The sequence below is a fragment of the Doryrhamphus excisus genome, chromosome 8, assembly GCF_030265055.1.
Source record: "Doryrhamphus excisus isolate RoL2022-K1 chromosome 8, RoL_Dexc_1.0, whole genome shotgun sequence".
NCBI classification, from domain to species: domain Eukaryota; kingdom Metazoa; phylum Chordata; class Actinopteri; order Syngnathiformes; family Syngnathidae; genus Doryrhamphus; species Doryrhamphus excisus.
In genome coordinates this window covers 19,444,487-19,468,785 of record NC_080473.1, presented here as the reverse complement: position 1 = coordinate 19,468,785, position 24,299 = coordinate 19,444,487, and the positions used below count along the sequence as shown (strand labels likewise).

Here is a 24,299-nt window from a genome sequence, read left to right as displayed (position 1 = left end):
ATCAATCTTTGCATCCTTTCATTTTTCACTAGGTGGACCTCGCTGGAAAAAAGTTTGGACACCCCTGATACAGATGGTACATCAATAAAATATTCTAACCCTAATGACTTATTAATCATGGCAAAAATGTAATAATTTCTCAGAAAAATATGGGAGTATTTTGTTGAAGGAATCCCTCTGAAAGCCCAAATGAAAGCTTGATTATGACTGTAAAGGAATGTTTGCTTTGCAGCTGTAAAGCATGAAGAAACACATCTGAGAGAAAGATTTGATGATGCAACTGTTGGAAAAGTAGCAGATCAAAGGTTCATCTTGCTTCACGTTACATAATAGACAGCATTTTTGATTGGCAGGTGAGGTGAGTTGAGAGTACATACTGTTCTGACCGACGCTCCTACATCTGGGTGACATATTTGTGACTAGTCAGATGGTCTGCAGATATTATCGGAATCTGATGGAAGGAGGACAACAAACAAGAAGAAGAGGTGAAGAAGAAAAACAAGCAGGATGATTCTCACAAGCCAAATGTGGAGCACACATCTAAACATCTAAGCAATCACCACGGCTCACGAGTTGAGAAGATTGAGCCTCATGCTTTCACATTCATATTTCATCAGGAGGAACTCCAGCCAGACACGCAAACAGCAGAGGGAGCCAGAGAGAAGGTGACGGAGAGAAAGTGGAGCAAACCTGATTGGCTGAGGCAGTTGCAAAGGGAACACTTGTGGCAGATGTCGTGGCTGCGGACACAGTGGCTGGAGAAGCACCGTGCATCATGGGTACTTTGGAGGGAAAGATCACACAGGGGTTTCAACCACAGCCTCATTTGCAGCATCTTTTCTGTGCCTGCCCATTCCATGCGTCATGAACATGGCAGCGATCTGGCGAGAAACCTTCTTCACCTTCTATCAGGAATCTTACTCTTATTCCACACGTTTGTGACAGTATTGTTTCGTTTTAGGGCTACATTGAAAAAAAATTCTAATCTGAGATTTCGAGAATAAAGCTGTCATTTTACAAGAATTAGGTCGTAAATTTAGGAGAAAAAAAGGTGGTAATATTATTATAATATAATATAATATAATAATATTACCTTTGCCCAAGGCCAAAGGTTCCCTCTGACATGTATGACGTGTAATATTACGATTTTATTCTCCTAAATGAACCACTCTCACTAGCATAATTTAGTAAAGTGACGATTTTTTCTCCTAAATTAGCGACTTTTAACATTTTTTTGTCGTAAATTGAAGACTTTTATTATCATAATATTACGTGTTTTTTTTTCTCGTAAATTTGCGACTTTCATTCTCTGCCTTTTTTGTTGTGCATGAATGATATTTATTCTCATAATATTACAGCTTTTTTCTAGTGAATTTGCAACTTTGATTTTTTGCTAATTTTTGCCTTTTTCCTCATTTATGAAATACTTTTATTCTGTAATATTACAACTTTTATTCTTTTATTCACTGTACAATTATGACTTTTTCACATAAATAAAGGACTTCTGTTATAGTAATAAATACTACTTTTCTGTCATAAATTTGCAACTTTTTTCTTGTAAATGAAGACATTTTATTCTGTAATATTTCAACTTTTTTTCTCATATATTTGCGACTTTTATTCTCTGTGAATTTCCGAGATTTTTTGGTTGTAAATTGCAGACTTTTATTATCATAATATTACGACTTTATTTCTCATATATTTGCGACTTTTATTCTCTGTAAATTTCCTACATTTTTTTCACATAAATTTTCCCACAACTTTTATTCTCTAATATTACAACTTTGTTCTCAGAAATTTGCAACTTTTTTCTTTTTTCAGAATATTAAAACAATTTTTATTGTAAATTTGAAACTTTTTTCTTGTAAGCAAATGACTTCTCATAATATTAAAAGGTTTTTCTCGCAAATTTGCAACTTTTTTTATATACGGAAATTTCAGTCATTTCTCTCGTAAATGAACTACTTTTATTATCGTAATATTCAGACTTTTTTCTCTGACATTTGCCACTTTTATTTTCTGTAAATTTCCAATGTTTCGGTCAGATATAAACAACTTCTCATAATGTTAGATTTTTTTTGCTAGTAAATTTTTGACGTGCGATTCTATTCCCCAACACTTGTCAGAAATTGTTTAAGAATGTCTGAAATTGTAAAATAATATATATTTTTCGAGTACATTATACAGCCAATGAGTGTATAGAAAGCATCCAAAGTAGAAGCTCTCATCTCGCTCATGTTTAGGAGTCATGTGTACAGACAGACACTGTAATGCGGTGTTTGCGTCGGTTAGCGAGCTTGGGGACAGCGACAAGCACGAGTGGACAGGCAGACCTGCAGCGCAGCACGAGTGTGTGACCCAAACAACAACAATATACTTTTAGGAGCTTCATGTGAGGTTGGAGGTCAGCCAGACGTTGACTTGCGTGGAGGCGGAAGGTGTGTGTACATAAAGCATGGCGATATTCAATAGAATCAGGAAGTAAAGCTGGCACCTACCAACACTTGTTGCAGGCGTCATGCACAATATGGAGCCTGCCCATCATGCATTGCAACAGGAAGTGGAGTGAAAGGGAGGGGAACAAAAAAAAATGAAGATAAGTCATTACAGTTATAAAAATCTGACATATTGGCTTCAACCTGCATGACAACACATCTTTGCACTGCTTCACTAAATCATTTTACGGCATGCAGCCGGCATGCATTCAAGAGTTTGAATCCATCTTTGTAGAGGAGAATGTCGGAGGGGACAGCGCACATTGGATGTGCGTTAAGTGTGTAATGCCCACATGGGCTTTGCCACCATTTTACTGCACTTTCACACTTTATATGTCATTTATTCCCCTTTTTAGACTCACACATTGGAGACAAACGGGAGGTGTTGTTGTACTCGGCTATCTGCACAAAAATATGATGTGACATCTACGACCAAATACTTTCACTTTATCCTCCTGCATGGCTTTATTGTCTCAATAATCAGACTTTATTTGTAATAAATTATGACTTGGTCTTATAATATGTATAATTCCATGAAGTCTTCATTTTAATTACTTTTTTCCTAAAACGACACATTTTTCTTGGAAATTTATTAGACTTTTATAAAATTTTATCATCATACTTCAAATAAAGGTTTTATTCCTATCGGTTCTCATAATATTTAATAATGATAATTATTATTAATATATATATATATAATATTAATATCATAACATATATTATAATATTTATAATATTAACATTTCCATAATTATTGTCAGAATTCTCTGACTTCAATCCAGCCGACATTACAACTTTATTGTCAATTTTTCTCTTTAAAATGATGACTTTTTGTTGCTAAAAACTACCAGTCGATTAAAATATTTAACCATGATTAATCACATTTTTTTCTCCGTACTTAACTCATAGTAATTCATCACATTATCACATTTAATTCCATGAAGTCTTCATTCTAATTACTTTTTCCCTAAAACGACATATTTTTCTTGGAAATTTATTAGACTTTTATAAAACTTTATCATCATACTTCTAATAAAGGTTTTATTCCAATCGGTTCTCATAATATTTAATAATGATAATTATTATTAATATATTAATATATATAATATTAATATTATAACATATATTATAATATATACAATATTATAATATTAATATTTTCATAATTATTGTCAGAATTCTCTGAATTTAATCCAGCCGACATTACAACTTTATTGTCAATTTTTCTCTTTAAAATGATGACTTTTTGTTGCTAAAAACTACCAGTCGATTAAAATATTTAACCATGATTAATCACATTTTTTTCTCCGTACTTAACTCATAGTAATTCATCACATTATCACATTTAATTCCATGAAGTCTTCATTCTAATTATTTTTTCCCTAAAACGACACATTTTTCTTGGAAATTTATTAGACTTTTATAAAACTTTATCATCATACTTCTAATAAAGGTTTTATTCCAATCGGTTCTCATAATATTTAATAATGATAATTATTATTAATATATTAATATATATAATATTAATATTATAACATATATTATAATATATATAATATTATAATATTAATATTTTCATAATTATTGTCAGAATTCTCTGACTTTAATCCAGCCGACATTACAACTTTATTGTCAATTTTTCTCTTTAAAATGATGACTTTTTGTTGCTAAAAACTACCAGTCGATTAAAATATTTAACCATGATTAATCACATTTTTTTCCGTACTTAACTCATAGTAATTCATCACATTTAATCGCAGATGAAAAAAAGGTGTCAAATAATTATGTTAATAGCATCTTGTTTTTTTTAAAGAGGACTTTTCTAGTAATATTTTGATAATATTATATTTATATAATTATATAATTTATATATTATATATATAAATAATATATATATTATTATATTAATATTATATAATATTTTGACCCCCCCATAAAATAAAATAAATTCTATATAACGCACTTTTCCCTCACAATATTAAACCTTTTTTGTCATCATTCTCTGACTTGTATCTCCCAACATTATGGTCATAGGATTACAACTTCCTTTTTTTCCTCTTCTTCTATGATGTTTCTTGTAATATCATACCTTTATTCTCATACAATACATTTCATGACTTCATAAATGTGATGCTGGCTTCCTGAGGGTTTGTTTCCTTCCCTCTGCCGCCATTTTTTTACGAGTTATATGGTCTACTCTGTCTTATCATATCTTTTCCCAGAATGACGGTTGTACTAGTGTGTGCATGCTTGTGAACATACATGCACATGCCTAAAATGATCGCGACCCCCCCCGCCTACAGATCCTAACTCAAACCCTGCTTGTGGCCCCTTCCCCACCAGTAGGAATCATCATCATCATCATCATCATCATAATCACCTGAAGGGATGAAGGCAGCCTGCTGCTGGAACTGCATGTTGGCCAGAGCCTGTTGGTACTGGAATACGCCGGCGTTGAACATGGTGGTGGCACCGTTGGCTTTTTCAAGTGCAGGTCTCTTTGGTAAAGGGGGCAGGACAGGAGGGAGCCCCTGATGAGGGCGACCACGAGGGACGAGAGGGAGAGGAAAGATCAAAGTGAGTAGTGCGGAAACATGGGCGAGCAAAGACCTGAATCAGATGATGGATCTGATGAGCATAAATGTTGAATGTGTCATGCAAGGCTATGCTATTATTGGACACAAAAAATACATTCTACTTGCAAAGTACATGAGGTGATGAATTGAAAATAATTATTGACTTATTTTCAATAATAATGACCTTTTTTTTTATCCACTATACAAACAATATTTCAATCATCATTGAATACTCAACTGCAGAAAGTACCAAGCGTCTATTGGAGATTTGTTCAGGTGGAAAAAAATATTATGACATATCGGGGTGACGGGGTAAAACTATATAAAATAAAACACCAGCAAAAACAGCAATAATTTAACAAGAATTAAGAGAAAATATTAATAGAAAAAAGTTTTAATCTAACAAGAAAGTCATAATTTCATGAGAACAATTTTGCAATTTCTGAGGACAAATGATGTCATGTTAGTTGCATAAAGTGAAATATTAAAGAAAAAAGATTGAAAATGACAAATATAATTTATATTTGCTAAATTAAGTTTTTATGTTACAAGAATAAATCCAAAATATTATAGGAATAAAGCCTAAATAAAATAACAAAATGTACAAGAACAAAGAAAAAAAAATATTTTTTAAAAACTGTAATTTTATGAGAATAAACTGAAATATGAAGAGAAAAAAGGTGCATTCCAATTACAACAGAGTTAAAGTTTTACGAGGATGAATGTGTCATTATGTCATTTTAGCATCTTAGAGTTGAAATAATAAAGAAAAAAAAATCGCTTTTTTTTGTTGTTGTAATATGACAAAGAAACCCCCCAAAATATATATATATTTGTAAATTATGTTGGGGAATAGGTTATAATATTATGGGAATAAAGTCCAAATATTATGGCAATAAATTAATAATATTGTCAAAAGAAAATTGATAGAGAAATGTGAAAATATTTCAAAAATTTGAAAATTTTTTTGAAAAAAAACAAATAAAAAACAAATAAATAAAAAATTCAAGTCACAGTATTACAAGACGAAAGTTTTTATCTAATGAGAAAAAGTCACAATTTTACGAGAATAGCATGAATTAAATTTTTAAGTCATAATATCCAGAGAATAAAAAAAAAGAAAATATTTTTGGGAAAATTAGGTGGGGGCACATTATAATCGGACAATGAATACGGAATGCATTAAAAATATTATGGGGATAAAGTCATAATATTACAAGAAGAAAGTTGAAATAGTTAGAAAATTAAGAAAAAACTGCAGAAATGAAAAAAAGAATAAAGTCAAAATATTAAGAGAAATATTTTTATTGTATGCTAAAAGGAAAAGTCACAATATTATTTTTATATAATTTTTTATTTTTATATAATTAGATATAATTAAATAAATTAAAAAAAATCTTGTTATTTTAGTAGCATAGACTTGAAATATTAAAGATAATAATAATAAATAAAATAAAAAATAAGAAAAAAGAGCAAAGAGTGAAGTTGATGCTAATAATATGCTAATATTAAACCATTTTATTATTGTAACATATACTAATAATGGGACCGCATGGTGGCTGAGTGGTTAGCATTTTTTTGTTTTTCTTCCCCGAGCAGAAGCCAGTCAGTTCATCACCTTCATGTGTCATTTAGCCAACACAGGTAAGTAAACATCTACAGTAGGACACAAACAGCGACATGCCAGGCTAAGAGGTGAAAGGTCATAGGTACCAGGTCACAAGCCGCGTCGAGGGACCGCTTCGGCGATTTGACAGCCGCCCCAGTCTTAATTAGCGGGGCAGCGAGCACGTGATGACAATGGTGCCAATGGGATTCAAGCGCATTAACATAAACCAGCAAGCGGAGGGGGCGGGTGGGGGGCGGTGCATCATGGGAGCGGCAGTGCATTGTGAACCAAGAAACAAAACACAACAAAAAAAAACCATCATTGCAATGCAGGTTACGACCAGACTGAGACCTGAACATGCACATTATGTAATATTCAAAGAATTACATCACATTTGATGTTGAATTATGAGAATTATGACGAAGATTTTTTTTGGTTTATTGCAAGCCAGCTCGAGGAAAAGGTCACACTGTGAAGTTAACTCATGACCGCAGGCAAGACAAAAAAAAAACAAAAAAACACAAAACCACACTAGCATTTCACCACTACACTTAAAATACACAATAAAAAAAAGTTGGAATTCCGGTGCTTACATCACCACCTTTATCTGAACTCTAATAAGTTTTGAAAGGCCATTTTCTATGTTCAAGCTCAGGCTACTAATTAAAAGTGAAATGTCAGACGACCTGCTGGTGCTAATGGACGGAGCAGCTGAGCCGTGAGGAGATCAAATTGGGAGACATACAGTGTAAATGTTCCAATTAGAACCAACAATGATGCTCCCTGTTGCTAGGAAGCTCCATCGTCTAAAGCCTACCGCACCGAATGATGCATCAGTGGGGTCCAAAGTGCAGCCCGGGGGCTATTTACAGCCCAGGGATGTTTCTTTATTGGCCTGTCGCACATTTTAAAAGTAGAATTTAACAAGAAAACAACAAAAACTGAGACATCACCTATCCCGACTGTCTTCAGGCGAGAGGCGGGGTACACACTGGACTGGTGGCCAGCCAATCACAGGGCACATATAGACAAACAACCATTCACACTCACATTCATACCTATGGACAATTTGGAGTCGCCAATTAACCTAGCATGTTTTTGGAATGTGGGAGGAAACCGGAGTACCCGGAGAAACCACACACACGCACATGCCAAATCTTGTGCCTCATGCGCCAACATAAATGCTACTCGTTACACTGTATTTTATCATACCACTACAATATAGCACACCAAGTTACAAATTTCAGGAAAAAAAAGTCTGAACATGTCAATAATAAAGTCAAAATATTATATGACATGGGTGTCTAAAGTGTGGCTATCTTTTATTAGATTTAAAATTTAAATTTAACCAAAAAGGCAGTAATTTTATTAGAATAATGTCACAATATTATAATGAAAGATAAAGTCATATTAGTGGCATGAAGTGAAATATTAAAGAAAAAAGATTTTAAGTCATGACATTATGACACACAAACAAAAACAATTTTTGTAAAAGTTGTAGAAAAGTTACAATGTTATTAGAATAAAGTCAATTAGAATAAAGTTACAATGTTATGGCAATAAAGTGATTGTTTAAAGTTGAAATAATTGGAAAAAAACAACAGCAGAAATGGAAAAAAACAACTGTAATTTTACAAGAATACAGTCAAAATATTTAGAAAAAAAGTTCCATATGGAAGGATAAAAATCGGAGTACCCGGAGACACCACATGCACGCAGGTGTCAAATCTTGTGTCTCGTGTGCCAACATAATTACAGCTACACTGTATTTTATCATAGCACTACAATAAAGCACACCAAGTTACAAATTTCAGAAAAAAAATCATTTAAAAAAGTCTGAATATGTCAATAATAAAGTCAAAATATTATGACAGGGGTGTCTAAAGTGTGGCTGTCTTTTATTAGATTTAAAATTCTAATTTAACAAAAAAGGCAGTAATTTTACAAGAATAATGTCACACTATTATAATGAAAGATAAAGTCATATTAGTTGCATGAAGTGAAATATTAAAGAAAAACGATTTTAAGTCATGACATTATGACACACAAACAAAAATAAGTTTTGTAAAAGTAAGTTGTAGAAAAATTAGGAGAATAAAGTAAATGAGAATAAAGTCACAATATTATGGCAATAAAGTGATTATTTCAAGTTGAAATGGTTCGAAAAAACAACAGCAGAAATGGAAAAAACAACTCTAATTTTACAAGAATACAGTCAAAATATTTAGAAAAAAAGTTCCATATGGAAGGATAAAAAACGGAGTATTTTATCCTTCAATTTGGAGTCGCCAATTAACCTAGCATGTTTTTGGAATGTGGGAGGAAACCGGAGTACCCGGAGAAAACCCACGCATGCACGGAAACAACATGCAAACCCCACACAAAGATGGCCGAGGGTGGAATTGAACTCGGGCCTCCTAATTGTGAGGCCTGCGCGCTTACCACTCGTCCACCTTGCAGTCTATTTTGCTTCATTTAAGCCAATAATTCATAAATGTGCCTTTTTGACTATTAGTAGGCCATAGTTTAGTAGAAAACTATGATTATTTATTTATTATTATTATTTTTAAGTTTGATAGCGATTGCAAGTGTGAGGAGCAGCTTGAGAAAAATCAACCTCAGCCAAATTCTGTTCTTTTTAAAGGCAAACAAAATGGGTTTTTGTGCAATCAATGAAAGTAAACAGTAAACAGAGACTGGGGGCGAGTACAAAACACAAATACGCTGCCGAAAATCAGTGTTTTAAGAAGCAGGGGAGGCCCCAACTAGATTGTATTCTCTGAGGGGAGGCTTGCCGTACGGCCGGAATGAAAAATGAATGAGCACCTACCATGGCGGCGGCCGCCGCAGCCTGGTTGACTTGATGTTGGGCTGCTTTTATTTTGGCCTGCAGGTGAGCCGGAGGGTGGAAGTACTTGCACTTCTCCCGAGAGCAGCGACCTTTAATGTAGTCCATGCACACCGTCACCGTGTTGTCATTGGTGTCGATCATGGTGCTGTCCGCCGGGTGAGCGAAGCGGCAGTCGTTCTCGCCGCGAGTGCAGTTGCCCCGCTGGTATTCCCGACATACCTGGTGCACCAAAACATCAGTAAATAAATAACTTTATTCAATCCCAGACACTTTTTAAAAGACTTTATTAAAAGACTGTACTTCTATAACCCTCGGCCATCTCTGTGTGGAGTTTGCATGTTCTCCCCGTGCATGCGTGGGTTTTCTCCGGGTACTCCGGTTTCCTCCCACATTCCAAAAACATGCTAGGTTAATTGGCCACTCCAAATTGTCCATAGGTATGAATGTGAGTGTGAATGGTTGTTTGTCTATATGTGCCCTGTGATTGGCTGGCGACCAGTCTCGGGTGTACCCCGCCTTACGCCCGAAGACAGCTGGGATAGGCTCCAGCACCCCCCGCGACCCTCGTGAGGAAAAGCGGTAGAAAATGAATGAATGGATGTACTTCTATATTGGGTTCTATGGTGATATAAACATGGAACCTACCAAAGAAAGACTAGACTCCTGTCTTTTCCGTTCCTTAGTCATCAGCAGTAGAACATAGACAAGTTTCAGCAAAATATCACTTCCCGACTAAAAAAAGGAAGAAAACCAGGCCAAATATCTAAACAACATAAACAACACAAATAGGTTGTAACTATTGTTTTGCAAATATAACAGCATCAACTATTTACAGTGTGTTTACACGTGTGAGTCTGCATGTGCATGCGTTCTCATTTCCTTACATTGCCTAACCTTCTGCACGCTACACTCCTCCATGTTCTTTCTTGCTATTTTCTAGTGTGCAGTTACATCATCACCTTTTTTTGCTCTTGAGCAAAAAAACCCCGTCAAAGACGAATATGTATGTCGTTAGGATTGGGCGTTTGGGATTATAAAAACATATAAATATGTCTTTGCTATTGAAAGAGTTAACACAGGGGTGCTCAAACTTTTTCAGCATGCGAGCTACTTTTAAAATGACCGAGTCAAAATGATCTACCCACTACAAAAATGCAAAACATCTATTTATTTTCAAATGTATTGAGGATTATTTGTACGTACAATGTATGTTGATGTACCTTACATAACCAAATGAGCCAATATTGCAAAACACACATAATTAACTATTAACATTTTTTGTAATTACCTGAGTTTACTTTGATGACTTGCACTGAATTGAACCAGCCAGGGATGCATAGTCCGGACAGTAGCTGCTGATAGCCAGCCTCAAGCACACTTCCAAATGTTTATCAGTCATGGATAATATCCGTATCATAATATCCGTATAATATTCCATATCCGTATGGAAGTGATATGTTTTTTGCCTTTTTACTTGGTCCAGTTTTTGCCTTTTTACTTGGTCCAGCTCCTTCACTCATTTTAGTGACCATAAACTTTAGCGAGGGCTTTAAAATCTCGCAATTCGCCGACTAGCTTAGCACTTTGCATCGTTGTTTACGCATGAGCGGTGACCTAAAGGTCAAAATTCAGTTGTCATCTGACTGGTTGTCCTGTATGTCAATCAAGTAACGGGGATGGATGATAGGCTGACATCGTAAGTTCTGCTGCACTTAGAGACGTTGTTTGATTTGATTGGTCGCCCGAAGGGCAACATTCAGTTGTCATCTGAATGGCTGCCCTGTATATCAATCAAGTGACGGCATTGATGCTGGGATGATATTTTTTTAATGTCACGCCGCGATCGACCAGCGATCGACCAGTACCACCTCTGCGATCGACCGGTAGCTCGCGATCGACTTAATGAGCACCCCTGGGTTAACAGATGTACGGTAATAGTTTCTATTCCATTACATGCATACTTTATATATGTACAGATTTTATAAATGTATTTGTACAAACTAAAGAAAAACTACAAAAATTATCAATGAACTTGAAACTAAGGCTGAAGGTCGATTAAAGCATTTATTTCTAATTAATTACATCATCCATAGTTAATTCATAATTAATCACAATTAATCACAATACATTTTATTCATACTAAGTAGGGACGTAAATGATAAAAATATTTTGTAAAGCAACTCAAGTAGATATGATAAGAAGTTATATATATTTCAAGAACAAAATGCATCTCTCAGCTTTGTCATAACGGTGAAAAAACAGAAATTAATATCAACTTCACACTTTGCTCTGTTTTTCCAATTTTTGCTACAATTTTCCAAATATTTCAACTTTATTCTTAAATGAGATTTGGAAATTTTCTCTTGTAATATTACGACTTTGTTGCCAAAATATTTTTGTTACAATTTGTCACAATTTTTGTTACAAAAAATGACAACTTTATTTAGTTTTATTTGGTTCTCATAATATTATCTTTAAAAATGTTCTTTTATGTTGCTAAAATCCAAAGATTTTTTTCCTCATTATATTACAAGTTATTTTTTTTTTCTTTTTTCTATCAATACTTTTTTGAATTCTCGTACAATTTCAACTTTCGTCAGGTAAACTTTCTTCCCATAATATTATGATTTTATTCCCATAACTTTCCCCAAACTAATTTTCCAAAAACGACAACTTTATTGTTTTTTGTTTGTTTCTCATAGTACTATGACTTGAAATATTTTTTAATTAATATTTAATTAACTCCTTATATTTCCTCATAATATTACAATGTACAACGTTTATTCTCGTTAAATTACATGTTTTTGTTTTAATATTTTGACTTTATTCTTTGCTTTGGTGTTGCTTTTTTTAAATCATATTTTTGGATTGTGTGGCCCGCAAATGGCTCCTGGGCCGAACTTTGGACACCCCCGATATACAGTATACTTGATAGTAGACATCCATGTTCTTATGATAACTTGGTATACAATATGTCAAATCCCAAATATCAGTGATTGGTGCTCGTTGTGTGATATATTTAGATTATATTCGGGACTTTATTGTATAAAAACAAGTCCCCAATCCACAGCCGTGAATAACCCACATCTTCATTTACTTCACCATTTGATGAATTCATGAAAAGGCCATAGCCTGTTCACAAGCTGATGATCACGTTAAGCGCAGTGAGATGATCAATCTCATTGACAGGTGCCGCCATTACACTTGATTGATAAGCGGAACAGAGCGGAACCGGCGCTTTTTACGGGTCACATCAATCACAATGCATTTATCCGTTATGCAAATAAGCCACGTTGGCTGTTCCTGTGTCATCCGCTAGGGGGCAGCAAAAGGTTGCGGGATGCAAAGCTGTGGCCTCGTTGGCCTGCTCAGTGAGGCCCATGGGAAATATGAGACCAGAAAGAGGGGGGGGGGAGGGACAAGGCTGACGTATTTACCAACACACACACACACATACACACACACACACCAGGTTAGTGCACGTATAAATTGAGACCCCCCCCCTCCCCTTTAGAATAACATTTCTGACACATTTAAGAGCCATGCAGTAACTTATCATCCCTGCTCGAGCTCAGGCTGAGTCTAAATTGCACTAAAAGACATTTAATTTCATAACACCCTGTGTACTGTACATCTTTATCTCCCCCAGCCTTGCCATCTGCATCAAGTGATTTGTGGCGGACCCGGGTGCCGCGCAAAAGGCCACCGCCGCCATTCTCCACAGCCTAACTGTCGCCAGGACGGCTGATCGTCTCCAAAAGGCAGACAGTCGGGTTCAAATCTCAATGCCTCTAAATATACACCTCCACATTCACATAATGCACATTCATTCCCTTCAACTGGTCTTATTGAAAAAAAAGAGCTGCCTTGTTGTCAGGCAGATGTTGGAGAGACGGGTGTGGGAGGGTGAGAGAGGAACTGTAGGAGTAGGTGATGAATACGGAGTAAAGGACAGAGAGATCGGGATCAAGGAGACAAAAGAGAGAGTGTGTGATGGCGGCCTTGGGCGAGTAAAGGGAAAAAAAAAAAATTCCGAAAAGAGAGTGAAGCTAAATTGGAGCAATTTGATGTCCTCCGCAGCCGGCGTGGACCCACGGCGTGTCTTCCTTAACGGTGCTTAATCATGCATTGGAGTGAGCTAACCCGCCCCAAAGTGCTTAGGTGGAGAAGCAAATGAAGGGCCAGTTAATCATATTTCCGTCCCCATGGTAACTGTCACCCTCGGCCATTTGCATCAGCGCCCTGGCAGGTAAAAAGCAACATGTGACTTTATGGATTTCCTGAATGCTGCAGTGTGGCAACACTTACGAGAGAGAGAGAGAGCGAGAGAAAGTACTGGAAAATATTTGTACAAAGCAGCTTGTCTTCTAAAATAGGAGATTTCTCTCCAACTTGATGAAATTGTGCGTAACATATCCGCTTCAGTGCATGATAGTCAACGCCGTCCGAGGCTGTGTTTATTTTGAATGGCATACCAAAAAACTCAACTATGTCTGGCTCCCAAGATATTTTTAGACCTTCAAACCTAGTTCCTGACGGATTTTCACATCCCGCAGCACAACAGGGAATACTGACCAAACAGGGCCAATAACAAGCAATAGCATCATTTGGTCTAGGTCCGCATGTATATGAGTTATTTATGAAATTCATGACATTTTACCCGAGTCAGTGTAAAAAACAGATGTCAAGTCCATGCCCAAGCAGGATTGGTCGCCTTCAGAACCCAGAACGGTCACTATGCAGTTGGTTATCCTTCAATTATTGTTTACAATTGGCTTCTTAATGAGTGTAAAGGACTCTTTATAGTCTTTTTTAATGTGTATTTTTCCGCCATTGCCGCCCCCACCCTGCACAGTAAACATATGGCTGTGAAAAGATATTGACATAACATAGCATGTTGCTATCGTGGATTAGTGTTTAGAATATATTATGGAAACAAGAAATGACATGACATTATTAAAAATAAAAAAACCCTTAAACTGGGCGGCACGGCGGTCCAGTGGTTAGCGCACAGACCTCACAGCTAGGAGACTAGGGTTCAATTCCCACCCTCGGCCATCTCTGTGTGGAGTTTGCATGTTCTCCCCGTGCATGCGTGGGTTTTCTCCGGGTACTCCGGTTTCCTCCCACATTCCAAAAACATGCTAGGTTAATTGGCCACTCCAAATTGTCCATAGGTATGAATGTGAGTGTGAATGGTTGTTTGTCTATATGTGCCCTGTGATTGGCTGGCGACCAGTCCAGGGTGTACCCCGCCTCTCGCCCGAAGACAGCTGGGATAGGCACCAGCACCCCCCGCGACCCTCGTGAGGAAAAAGCGGTAGAAAATGAATGAATGAATGAATGAAAAACCTTAAACTGTATTATGGAAAGCAGGAAGTGAACAAATGTAACAGTTACTGATTGTAAAAGAACCAGATGGAGGGGTAGGATTTAATAAGCTTTGCTTCTTCCTACTCCTTTTGGACATGTGGAACTGGGAACTGATTATGGGATGCACTCAATTGTAATCTGATGCATGTTCAAATGAAATAAAACCATTACCATTACTCTGTTCTGTGACAATTTTCACGCCTTTTCTATTTCCTGTGTAACGCATCAGGAAGGTGTTCCTTCATAGCAGTCATCAATGAAATGAACGCCGCAAACAACAGAACTCAAAGCGAGCGTCCATTTGTATTTGTTCTCTATGCTACATTGTAGTCTTAAATCTTCGCCTTGTGGAACATCCAGCAGCAACACAACATTTTGGCATGACAACTATTTTAATGAAAAATATACAGAAGTAAGTCAATCATCTATCTTAATAAGCGTTTGTTTACTCGGCTTTGGCTAAGAGGTGTTACTCAGCTGATACGTGCATGCGTACGCTGGCTTCCTCCACGTTGGGTTAAGTGGAGATTCAAAAAGGTTGTTTTTCACAGGTATTTTGAATTTGCATACATCACACGCCCACATCCTTGTCATTGTCAACAAGATGGTGAGGACATGAGTGATGCAGGGACCCATGTGATTGATTAGACAGTTGACACGTGCGTTTGAGTGCTACTCAGGGGCAAATTTGATTGACAAAAACACAATAATTGTCACAAAAAGCGTGGGCAAGTGGTGGGGATTGGACAAAGTTATTTGCAAGTGTTAGTGGAATCTGCATGATGTGGTGCAATCGCAACATTGCACAATCTTCAAGTCTTAAAAACACATTGTTACATAATGCAAGGATAACGCACATAAAATAAAACATATAAAATAAACAAAAATAGCTGATAATTAAGGGCAGAATGGTGGAAGAGTGGTTAGCGCGCAGGCCACACAGCTAGGAAACTCAAGTTCGATTCCACCCTCAACCATCTCTGTGTGGAGTTTGCATGTTCTCCCCGAGTACTCCGGTTTCCTCCCACATTCCAAAACCATGCTAGGTTAATTGGTGACTCCAAATTGTCCATAGGTATTAATGTGAGTGTGAATGGTTGTTTGTCTATATGTGCCCTGTGATTGGCTGGCCACCAGTCCAGGGTGTACATAATAATTGAGTTTTGGATCACACTTCTCCATCCATCCACCTTCTTCTTTGCTTAGGTCGGGTCATGCGGGCAGTACCCTCCCCTGGCTACTTCATCCAGTTCCTCATGATGTATTCTGAGGTGTTCCCAGGCAAGGTCGTGGAACTGCGGACCAACTCTACACTCTTGGTATGGTCCTTTAGTGTGCATGAGAGTTAGAAGGCATTCGACCATGTTCCTTAAGGAATGTTGTGGGGAGTAGCCACCTAATTCAGGCACTTCACTCCCTCAATGATCGGTGTCAGAGCTTGATCCGCATTGCTGGAAATAAGTCGGACTTAATTCCAGCGAGGGTTGGATCTAATTTGTAGGCACCGGCAGGCACAGATCCGGTTTGGTGGGCTGCAGGATGAGGTCTCTGCTTTTAGCAGATGACGTGGTCCTGCTGGTTTTTAATCGGACCGGGATCTTCAGCACTCAACGGATCGCTTCGCATCTCCAAATCAGAGTACATTGAGTGCCATCTCTGGATTGAGAATGAGACCCTGCCAAAAGTGGAGGTGTTTAGGTACCTCAGGATCTTCTTCACGAGTGAGGGAAGGATGGAACATGGGATCAGTATGTACAGGGATGCGGACTTTGCAACGGTCCGTTATAGTGAAGAGGGCAGATCTGAGTTTCTACCGTACCAGTTCCTACAGTCACTTCTGGTCATGAGCACTGGGTACTGACAGGACAAGATGGTAGGTACAGTGGCCAAAATGGAACACTTGTAATAGGAGCAAAATGAACTGAAACTATATTAGAAATGCTTGGATCAGGTTTCAAAAGAACATACCATTTATATTAAAAACCTACAGCGGCTTCATATCTCCAATGGGCCATGTGACTCTGATATGGAATCCAATCCCTAGTCTGTCTGTCTTCTGTGATCTGTGCTCGGCCTTCTCCCTTGTTGACCACAACTACAAATTGATTTCCAAGCCACACCCCATCCACCTTCCCCCTCCGCCATCTATTTTTCCTGTCATTGACCCAATCCCCAACGCCCCATGATGTCTGCCCGCCGACGTCCCCAGCCTCCGCCACCATCAATTACCTGACCACCCACTGTTACACGTTAAATGCAACCTTCCTAACATTCTCACCCACCTCCTGCCTGCATCCAGCGATTAGCTCGTTATTCTGCCGTGATTGTTTCCCAGGCGGGGTTGCATAATGAATGAGCGCTACAGTCCAATTAATGATTAGTTGTGTACCGCTACTGGAGCAACGCTCATCAGGCTTCAAGTGACTGATTGGTTTCGTGGAAGAATGAAGAGATTCTTTAGAACTTTTGCAGCGATTCAGTGAAACTTTGCCTGCTACAGAGAAGTGTGCAGCTCCTCTCACTAATGTGCCTTTCTCTTTGCTTAAGTCTGGATAATGATCGTATTATGCTAATGCTTGAAGTGTAACACAAACTGTGTACTGGATACCTAATCAAATCTACAAACAAAAGCTGTTTGAGGGAGCAATTTCTGACTTGTGTCTTTAATAGTCTGAACGATACGTTTTAGACGTTACCGGGTTAACAAACTTTAATTTTAGTCAGTGGCAACAACACAAAATGCGGTGTTTATATGAACGTTTTTATTACTAACGAGGAGGTCTCACTTGCTGCAGTTAAAGTCAGTGTTCTTGACTCCAACATAAGAAAGACACTGGGCAAAAACGGCCTGCAAGACCAAAACCACTGCTGAACAAAAAGAACATTGAGTGAATTTTGCCAGAAAACATCCTGATGATCCCCATGTGTGTCCCATTCCATCTGGCGTAAAAGTAACCCCACAGTTTACAAAAAGAACATCACAGCAACAGTAAAATATGGTGGCGGTAGTGCGATGGTCTAGTAAAAAAAATTAAATACATGTAAGGTCTGTGATGTCTCACCTCCAGCCTGTCCGTCCTCATCAGCTTCTGAGCAGCAGTGGCAACCGGAACCGGGACGCTGGTGTTGCTGGTGAGCAGTACTGGAGCACTGGGCAGGATCTCAGCAGGCATCAGGCCGGGTGACACCGGGCCAAGGTAAGGGTTAAATGCTGCAGCGGCACCACCGTTGGCATTGGTTGCAAGGCTGGGCGTGACTGAAAACATGGGCTGGGGACACATGTGGAATGAGAAAATGGGTCCCAAGTCAAGGATAATCTCTCATTCAGATCACTGTAAAAGATCTCTGCGGCGCCCCCTATGGGTTGTGCTCCAAATTCTTTTTAATACATGCAACAGACATGTAATGCAGATATCCTCAGAGTGTTATAATCATAAAAAAATTGACTAAATCACTAAGTCCCGCCCCTACAAAGGGACGAAAGAGAGATTTGGCTAAATGTCCCAGTGTGAAAAAGTGATTGCCCCCTAAAGCTAATAAGTGCTTGGGTCACCCTTAGCAGCAACAACTGCAATCAAGTGTTTGTGATAACTTGCAATGAGTCTCTTACAGTGGGCGGAATTTAGCGGAATTGTTGTCATTCAGCCACATTGGAGGCTTTTCCAGCATGAAGCCTTTTTAAGGTCAGGATTCAGGTCGTGACTTGGACTAGGCCACTCCAAAGTCTTCATTTGGTTTTTCCTCACCATTCAGAGGTGGACTTGCTGGTGTGTTCTGGATTATGGTCCTGCTGCACAACCCAAGTTGTGTTGTCGACAGCAGAATTCATGCTTCCATTTATCACAGCAAGTCTTCCAGCAGCAAAACAGCCCCAAACCATCACACTACCACCACCATATTTTACTGTTGCTATGATGTTCTTTTTCTGAAATTGCTGCGTTACTTTTAAGCCACATGAAATGGGACACACACCTTCCAAAAAAAACTTTTGTCTGGTCAGACCACAGAGTATTTTCCTAAAGGTCTTGGGGATCAAATTCCCAAAGCTTTATAAATGTCTTTGGAACCTTTTCCAGACTGATAGATCTCAATCTCGGTTATGTTTTAACAGGGGGGCAATCGCTTTTCCACACAGCGCCATTTAGGTTTGGATTTTGTTTTTTTTTTTACCCTTAATAATAAAAAGTTGTATTTAGAAACGGCATTGAGTGTTCCATTGTGTTGTCATTGATTTGTTATTGAAATTTGTTTGATCATCTGAAACAGTTATGTGTGACAAACATGCAAAAAAATAAACACTTTTTCACTCCACTGTATTAAAAAAAAAACACCACAGAGTGAGGCGCAACTGTACTTGCATGATCTTGGCCAAACACTAAAAATGATCAGGTGATGTTTACTCCAAGAGTTGTGCTTGTGTTTAGCTCAACTCTTTCTCCATTGATTTGACTTTTATCGCTTCTGACCAAAATACATGTTTACATTAAATTCATTATCCCATCTTTTCAAATCCATCAGTTGAGCGAGGTAGAGATCAATTTTAGCTGTTAGTTGATATGTGGGATTGCACTGAGACAGTGCTGAAACGATTTTTTTTTTATCTGTGTTCTGAAACATGAACTCTATTGATTGGAGCTCATCAAAGTTGTTTCAGGTATCTGGGGATTGGGGTTTTTCTTTCACTTTGCGGGAACAACACACTGATACTGTATCAAGTACCTAGGTATTCAATCACTCTGTATCATATCATATTACATCAGAGCTGTCCAAACATTTTCCAGCGAGGGACACAAAGTGGAAAATGCAAGGATGCGACTTTGCCACTTTTATTAATTTTGTAAAGCAACACATGTAGATGTGCTCAGAAGTTTTAAATATTTCATGAAAAAAAATCTCAGCTTTGTGATGTAGGTGAAAAAGAAATTATTAATATTTTTTTTATTTATTTTATTGTTTTTTTATATTTACATTATTCTTAAATAATTTTTGTCAATTTTGTTTTCTGAATATATTGATCCTTTCTTTTTTGTTTACTTCAAATATTTAAAAAAACATGTATTTTATCCTTCCATATGGAACTTTTTTTCTAAATATTTTGACTGTATTCTTGTAAAATTATAGTTGTTTTTTCCATTTCTGCTGTTGTTTTTTCGAACCATTTCAACTTGAAATAATCACTTTATTGCCATAATATTGTGACTTTATTCTCATTTACTTTATTCTCCTAATTTTTCTACAACTTACTTTTACAAAACTTATTTTTGTTTGTGTGTCATAATGTCATGACTTAAAATCGTTTTTCTTTAATATTTCACTTCATGCAACTAATATGACTTTATCTTTCATTATAATAGTGTGACATTATTCTTGTAAAATTACTGCCTTTTTTGTTAAATTAGAATTTTAAATCTAATAAAAGACAGCCACACTTTAGACACCCCTGTCATAATATTTTGACTTTATTATTGACATATTCAGACTTTTTTAAATGAATTTTTTTCTGAAATTTGTAACTTGGTGTGCTTTATTGTAGTGCTATGATAAAATACAGTGTAGCTGTAATTATGTTGGCACACGAGACACAAGATTTGACACCTGTGTGCATGTGGTGTCTCCGGGTACTCCGATTTTTATCCTTCCATATGGAACTTTTTTTCTAAATATTTTGACTGTATTCTTGTAAAATTACAGTTGTTTTTTCCATTTCTGCTGTGGTTTTTTTCCAATTATTTCAACTTTAAACAATCACTTTATTGCCATAACATTGTAACTTTATTCTAATTTACTTTATTCTAATAACATTGTAACTTTTCTACAACTTTTACAAAAATTGTTTTTGTTTGTGTGTCATAATGTCATGACTTAAAATCTTTTTTCTTTAATATTTCACTTCATGCCACTAATATGACTTTATCTTTCATTATAATATTGTGACATTATTCTAATAAAATTACTGCCTTTTTTGTTAAATTTAAATTTTAAATCTAATAAAAGATAGCCACACTTTAGACACCCATGTCATAATATTTTGACTTTATTATTGACATGTTCAGACTTTTTTTTCCTGAAATTTGTAACTTGGTGTGCTATATTGTAGTGGTATGATAAAATACAGTGTAACGAGTAGCATTTATGTTGGCGCATGAGGCACAAGATTTGGCATGTGCGTGTGTGTGGGTTTTCTCCGGGTATTCCGGTTTCCTCCCACATTCCAAAAACATGCTAGGTTAATTGGCGACTCCAAATTGTCCATAGGTATGAATGTGAGTGTGAATGGTTGTTTGTCTATATGTGCCCTGTGATTGGCTGGCCACCAGTCCAGGGTGTACCCCGCCTCTCGCATGAAGACAGCTTGGATAGGCTCCAGCATACCCGTGGTACTCTAATGAGGATAAGCGGCATAGCAAATGGATGGATGGATGAAAAAGAAGAAATGTTTTCAAGCCTTCCTTTCTCTTCTCTGAGAAGGTGGGCTTAACACATTGCAATTTTTTTCTGCAGGTTCTTGACCCGAGCCCCAGTCTAAGAGCTGTCCCTTGAGATCCTGCCAACAAGACACAATGACGAATAGCAGCAGAGGCAGAAAAAAACACTCATTAAATCAAGAAGAACTGCATGAAATTTTCCAGTGTTGTCAGCTGCAGCATCAGGAGGCTTAAATCTTATCACAAGGTGCACTTGAAAAAAGTGGATTTGCGTCCCTGGAGGTGCTGTGATATCAGCTGAGGCGTTGAGTCACGGCTCAAGGTTTGGCCGGAGCAGACATGATGTCATTGAAATGAATCTCAGTCATGTGGCCTCATCAGTGCAATGATGTCATGTGTAAAATGTTTGAGAACCCTGCTCACGGCCGTGACTGCAATATCATTTCACAATGATGTTTTGCTTAAAATTGGCTTTCATGCAGTTGTGCGAGATTCATTACGCTCACGCCGCGTGCCTTTTCACAGCAATTGACACCGTAGCATTGATGTGTGACACATCTAACCTCCTAAGTATAACCAGCCTTAATAAAACCATCACTCGCTTTAACATCAAAGATATTTTTCATTTGACATGCAAACAGGATGAGAGGGTCGTTAACGATGCTTTTTAAATCATCTGACTTCACTTTATAACACATAATTGAACTTGTGTTAACGACTGATCTTTTTATGACGTGCTTATTATATGGACAGTTAGTTTGCACACAATTAGGATTAGGATCACGACGAAGTGAATGAGTAAGTGAATAAATGAGACACTAAGTGACTCGATGGCTTAAGTGGACATAGACGTCAGGAGCCAATTAGTGACCGAGTTAGTGAATGAGCCACTCAGGGAGTGATTCGGCCCACAAGTGAGTCAGTGAATCAAACGGCAACCACGCGGTTGAGATGTTTAAGTGATTGAATGACAATGTCAATTAAGGATGCTCTGATTGATCGGCCCCCAATTAGTAGCGGGTATTGGTGCTCCGATAAGGTTTTCATGATGCCGATACAGATCATCATCTTGGGTCGCGGGGGTGCTGGAGCCTATCCCAGCTGTCTTCGGGCGAGAGGCGGGGTACACCCTGGACTGGTGGCCAGCCAATCACAGGGCACATATAGACAAACAACCATTCACACTCACATTCATACCTATGGACAATTTGGAGTCGCCAATTAACCTAGCATGTTTTTGGAATGTGGGAGGAAACCGGAGTACCCGGAGAAAACCCACGCATGCACGGGGAGAACATGCAAACTCCACACAGAGATGGCCGAGGGTGGGAATTGAACCCTGGTCTCCTAGCTGTGAGGTCTGTGCGCTAACCACTAGACCAAAAACATGCTAGGTTAATTGGCGACTCCAAATTGTCCATAGGTATGAATGTGAGTGTGAATGGTTGTTTGTCTATATGTGCCCTGTGATTGGCTGGCCACCAGTCCAGGGTGTACCCCGCCTCTCGCCCGAAGACAGCTGGGATAGGCTCCAGCACCCCCGCGACTCTCGTGAGGAAAAGCGGTAGAAAATGAATGAATGAATAATATTTTGTGTGATTTCTGTAAATAATACATGGTTGGCATATGTCGATAAATGCCTTTCAACGCCAATCACATGTGATCCTACATGTGTTCTGTATCACGTAGGGTTGCCAACACCCGTATTGAGCCGACAAAGGACGCACTTTGTCCTGTATTGCCACGAGTCTGCAAAACCTGGTTTCAGTTTGATAGCTTGATACAGGCTACACCAATCCATGCCGGCGTGTTTGATCACTCCCTTATCAAACCTATTTTTTCTGCATCTTTCTTTCTTTCTCGCTGTCACTGGCTGCTGCACGGTAGCCACCAAATATTACTTTCTTCCTCAGTGACATTTTGTTTTTAAAGCAAATAAGCTACGTGGTTAGTTGGGAGCTTGTTTTTGTCCCACAGGGAAGTGGATATCACGTTCATGGGGTCTGTACTAACTTTTTCAAGTGTCTTGTCTTATTGTCATGATACTAATTATGCCTTGTCCTGCATTTACTATTTGTGTGTCATTGTTCAATAAACATAAACACACAGTGTGTCCAGCCTCATGATGGTGATGCCATCAAAGGGGTCTACTAGTTTGCTAAGTGATTTGGAGTAGCTCAAAAACAATAGTTGTGTCATGCCGCCAGTAGTTTTTTTTTATTTTAAGTGATCAATTGAGACCTTTATATAATGACAAATGACTACAAAATAGCATAAAGACGATGGCTGCTCTGTTTGAGTGGCCATGTGCTTGGTTGGTCAATAAAGTAGACAAACAGTTGACAGCTCTAATAGTGATGAAAGATGGACACCTGTACAACCTGGACACTCCATTTATTCTCTTTTAGGTTGAGTAGGACACATTTCTATTTTATAGATTTATTTTTTATTTATTTCATTGGCAATTTCACTGCTGTGTTATTGTGCAATGACAATAAAGAAAGTCTATGTCCATGTCCATGTCCATGTCCATGTCCATGTCCATGTCCATGTCCATGTCCATGTCCATGTCCATGTCCATGTCCATGTCTATCTTGAACTCAAAAATACATTATTATTATTATTTCCCATGTATTCATATTACTCCAAAACATGCATCAAATTATATTCAGGTATGTGTGAAACAGTACAAAAATATTTCACAAAAATAAGGACAAAAAATAAAACCAAACTTTTTTTTAATTGTTATATTTATATTTATTTTTTTATTTAAATTTTTATATTTATTTTTTTAATTTAAATTTTTATTATTTTTATATTTACCTAACCTTAGGGTAAGTGGGTGCTTGATTAAATTGCTGACTTAACGAGTGAATGGGCCAGTAAGAAAGTGAGTGACGAGATACAATGGACTAAGTGGGTAACAGATGAGCGACAGAGTAAGCAAACGACTGACTAGGTGAAAGAGTA

The 24,299-nt window shown here is 37.6% G+C and overlaps 1 protein-coding gene across 9 annotated transcripts in view; it reads right to left on the bottom strand.

The window, feature by feature from the left end:
- Window positions 1–24,299, bottom strand: part of LOC131134153 (muscleblind-like protein 1) — a 155,143-nt gene that overhangs the window by 7,365 nt on the left and 123,479 nt on the right. For 3 of the 9 annotated variants that reach the window (XM_058079084.1, XM_058079082.1, XM_058079081.1), the window contains 6 exons: window positions 17,967–18,173; window positions 9,511–9,750; window positions 4,876–5,026; window positions 2,499–2,534; window positions 691–782; window positions 378–451 (listed from right to left, as the gene is read on the bottom strand). In XM_058079084.1, coding sequence (XP_057935067.1) covers window positions 395–451; window positions 691–782; window positions 2,499–2,534; window positions 4,876–5,026; window positions 9,511–9,750; window positions 17,967–18,173 — 783 coding nt within the window. In that variant the 3' untranslated portion in view covers window positions 378–394. Of the gene's footprint in view, window positions 1–377; window positions 452–690; window positions 783–2,498; window positions 2,535–4,875; window positions 5,027–6,784; window positions 6,839–9,510; window positions 9,751–17,966; window positions 18,174–24,299 lie in introns of all 9 variants that reach the window. The other 6 variants (XM_058079090.1, XM_058079086.1, XM_058079085.1 and 3 more) reach the window with 6 other exon arrangements.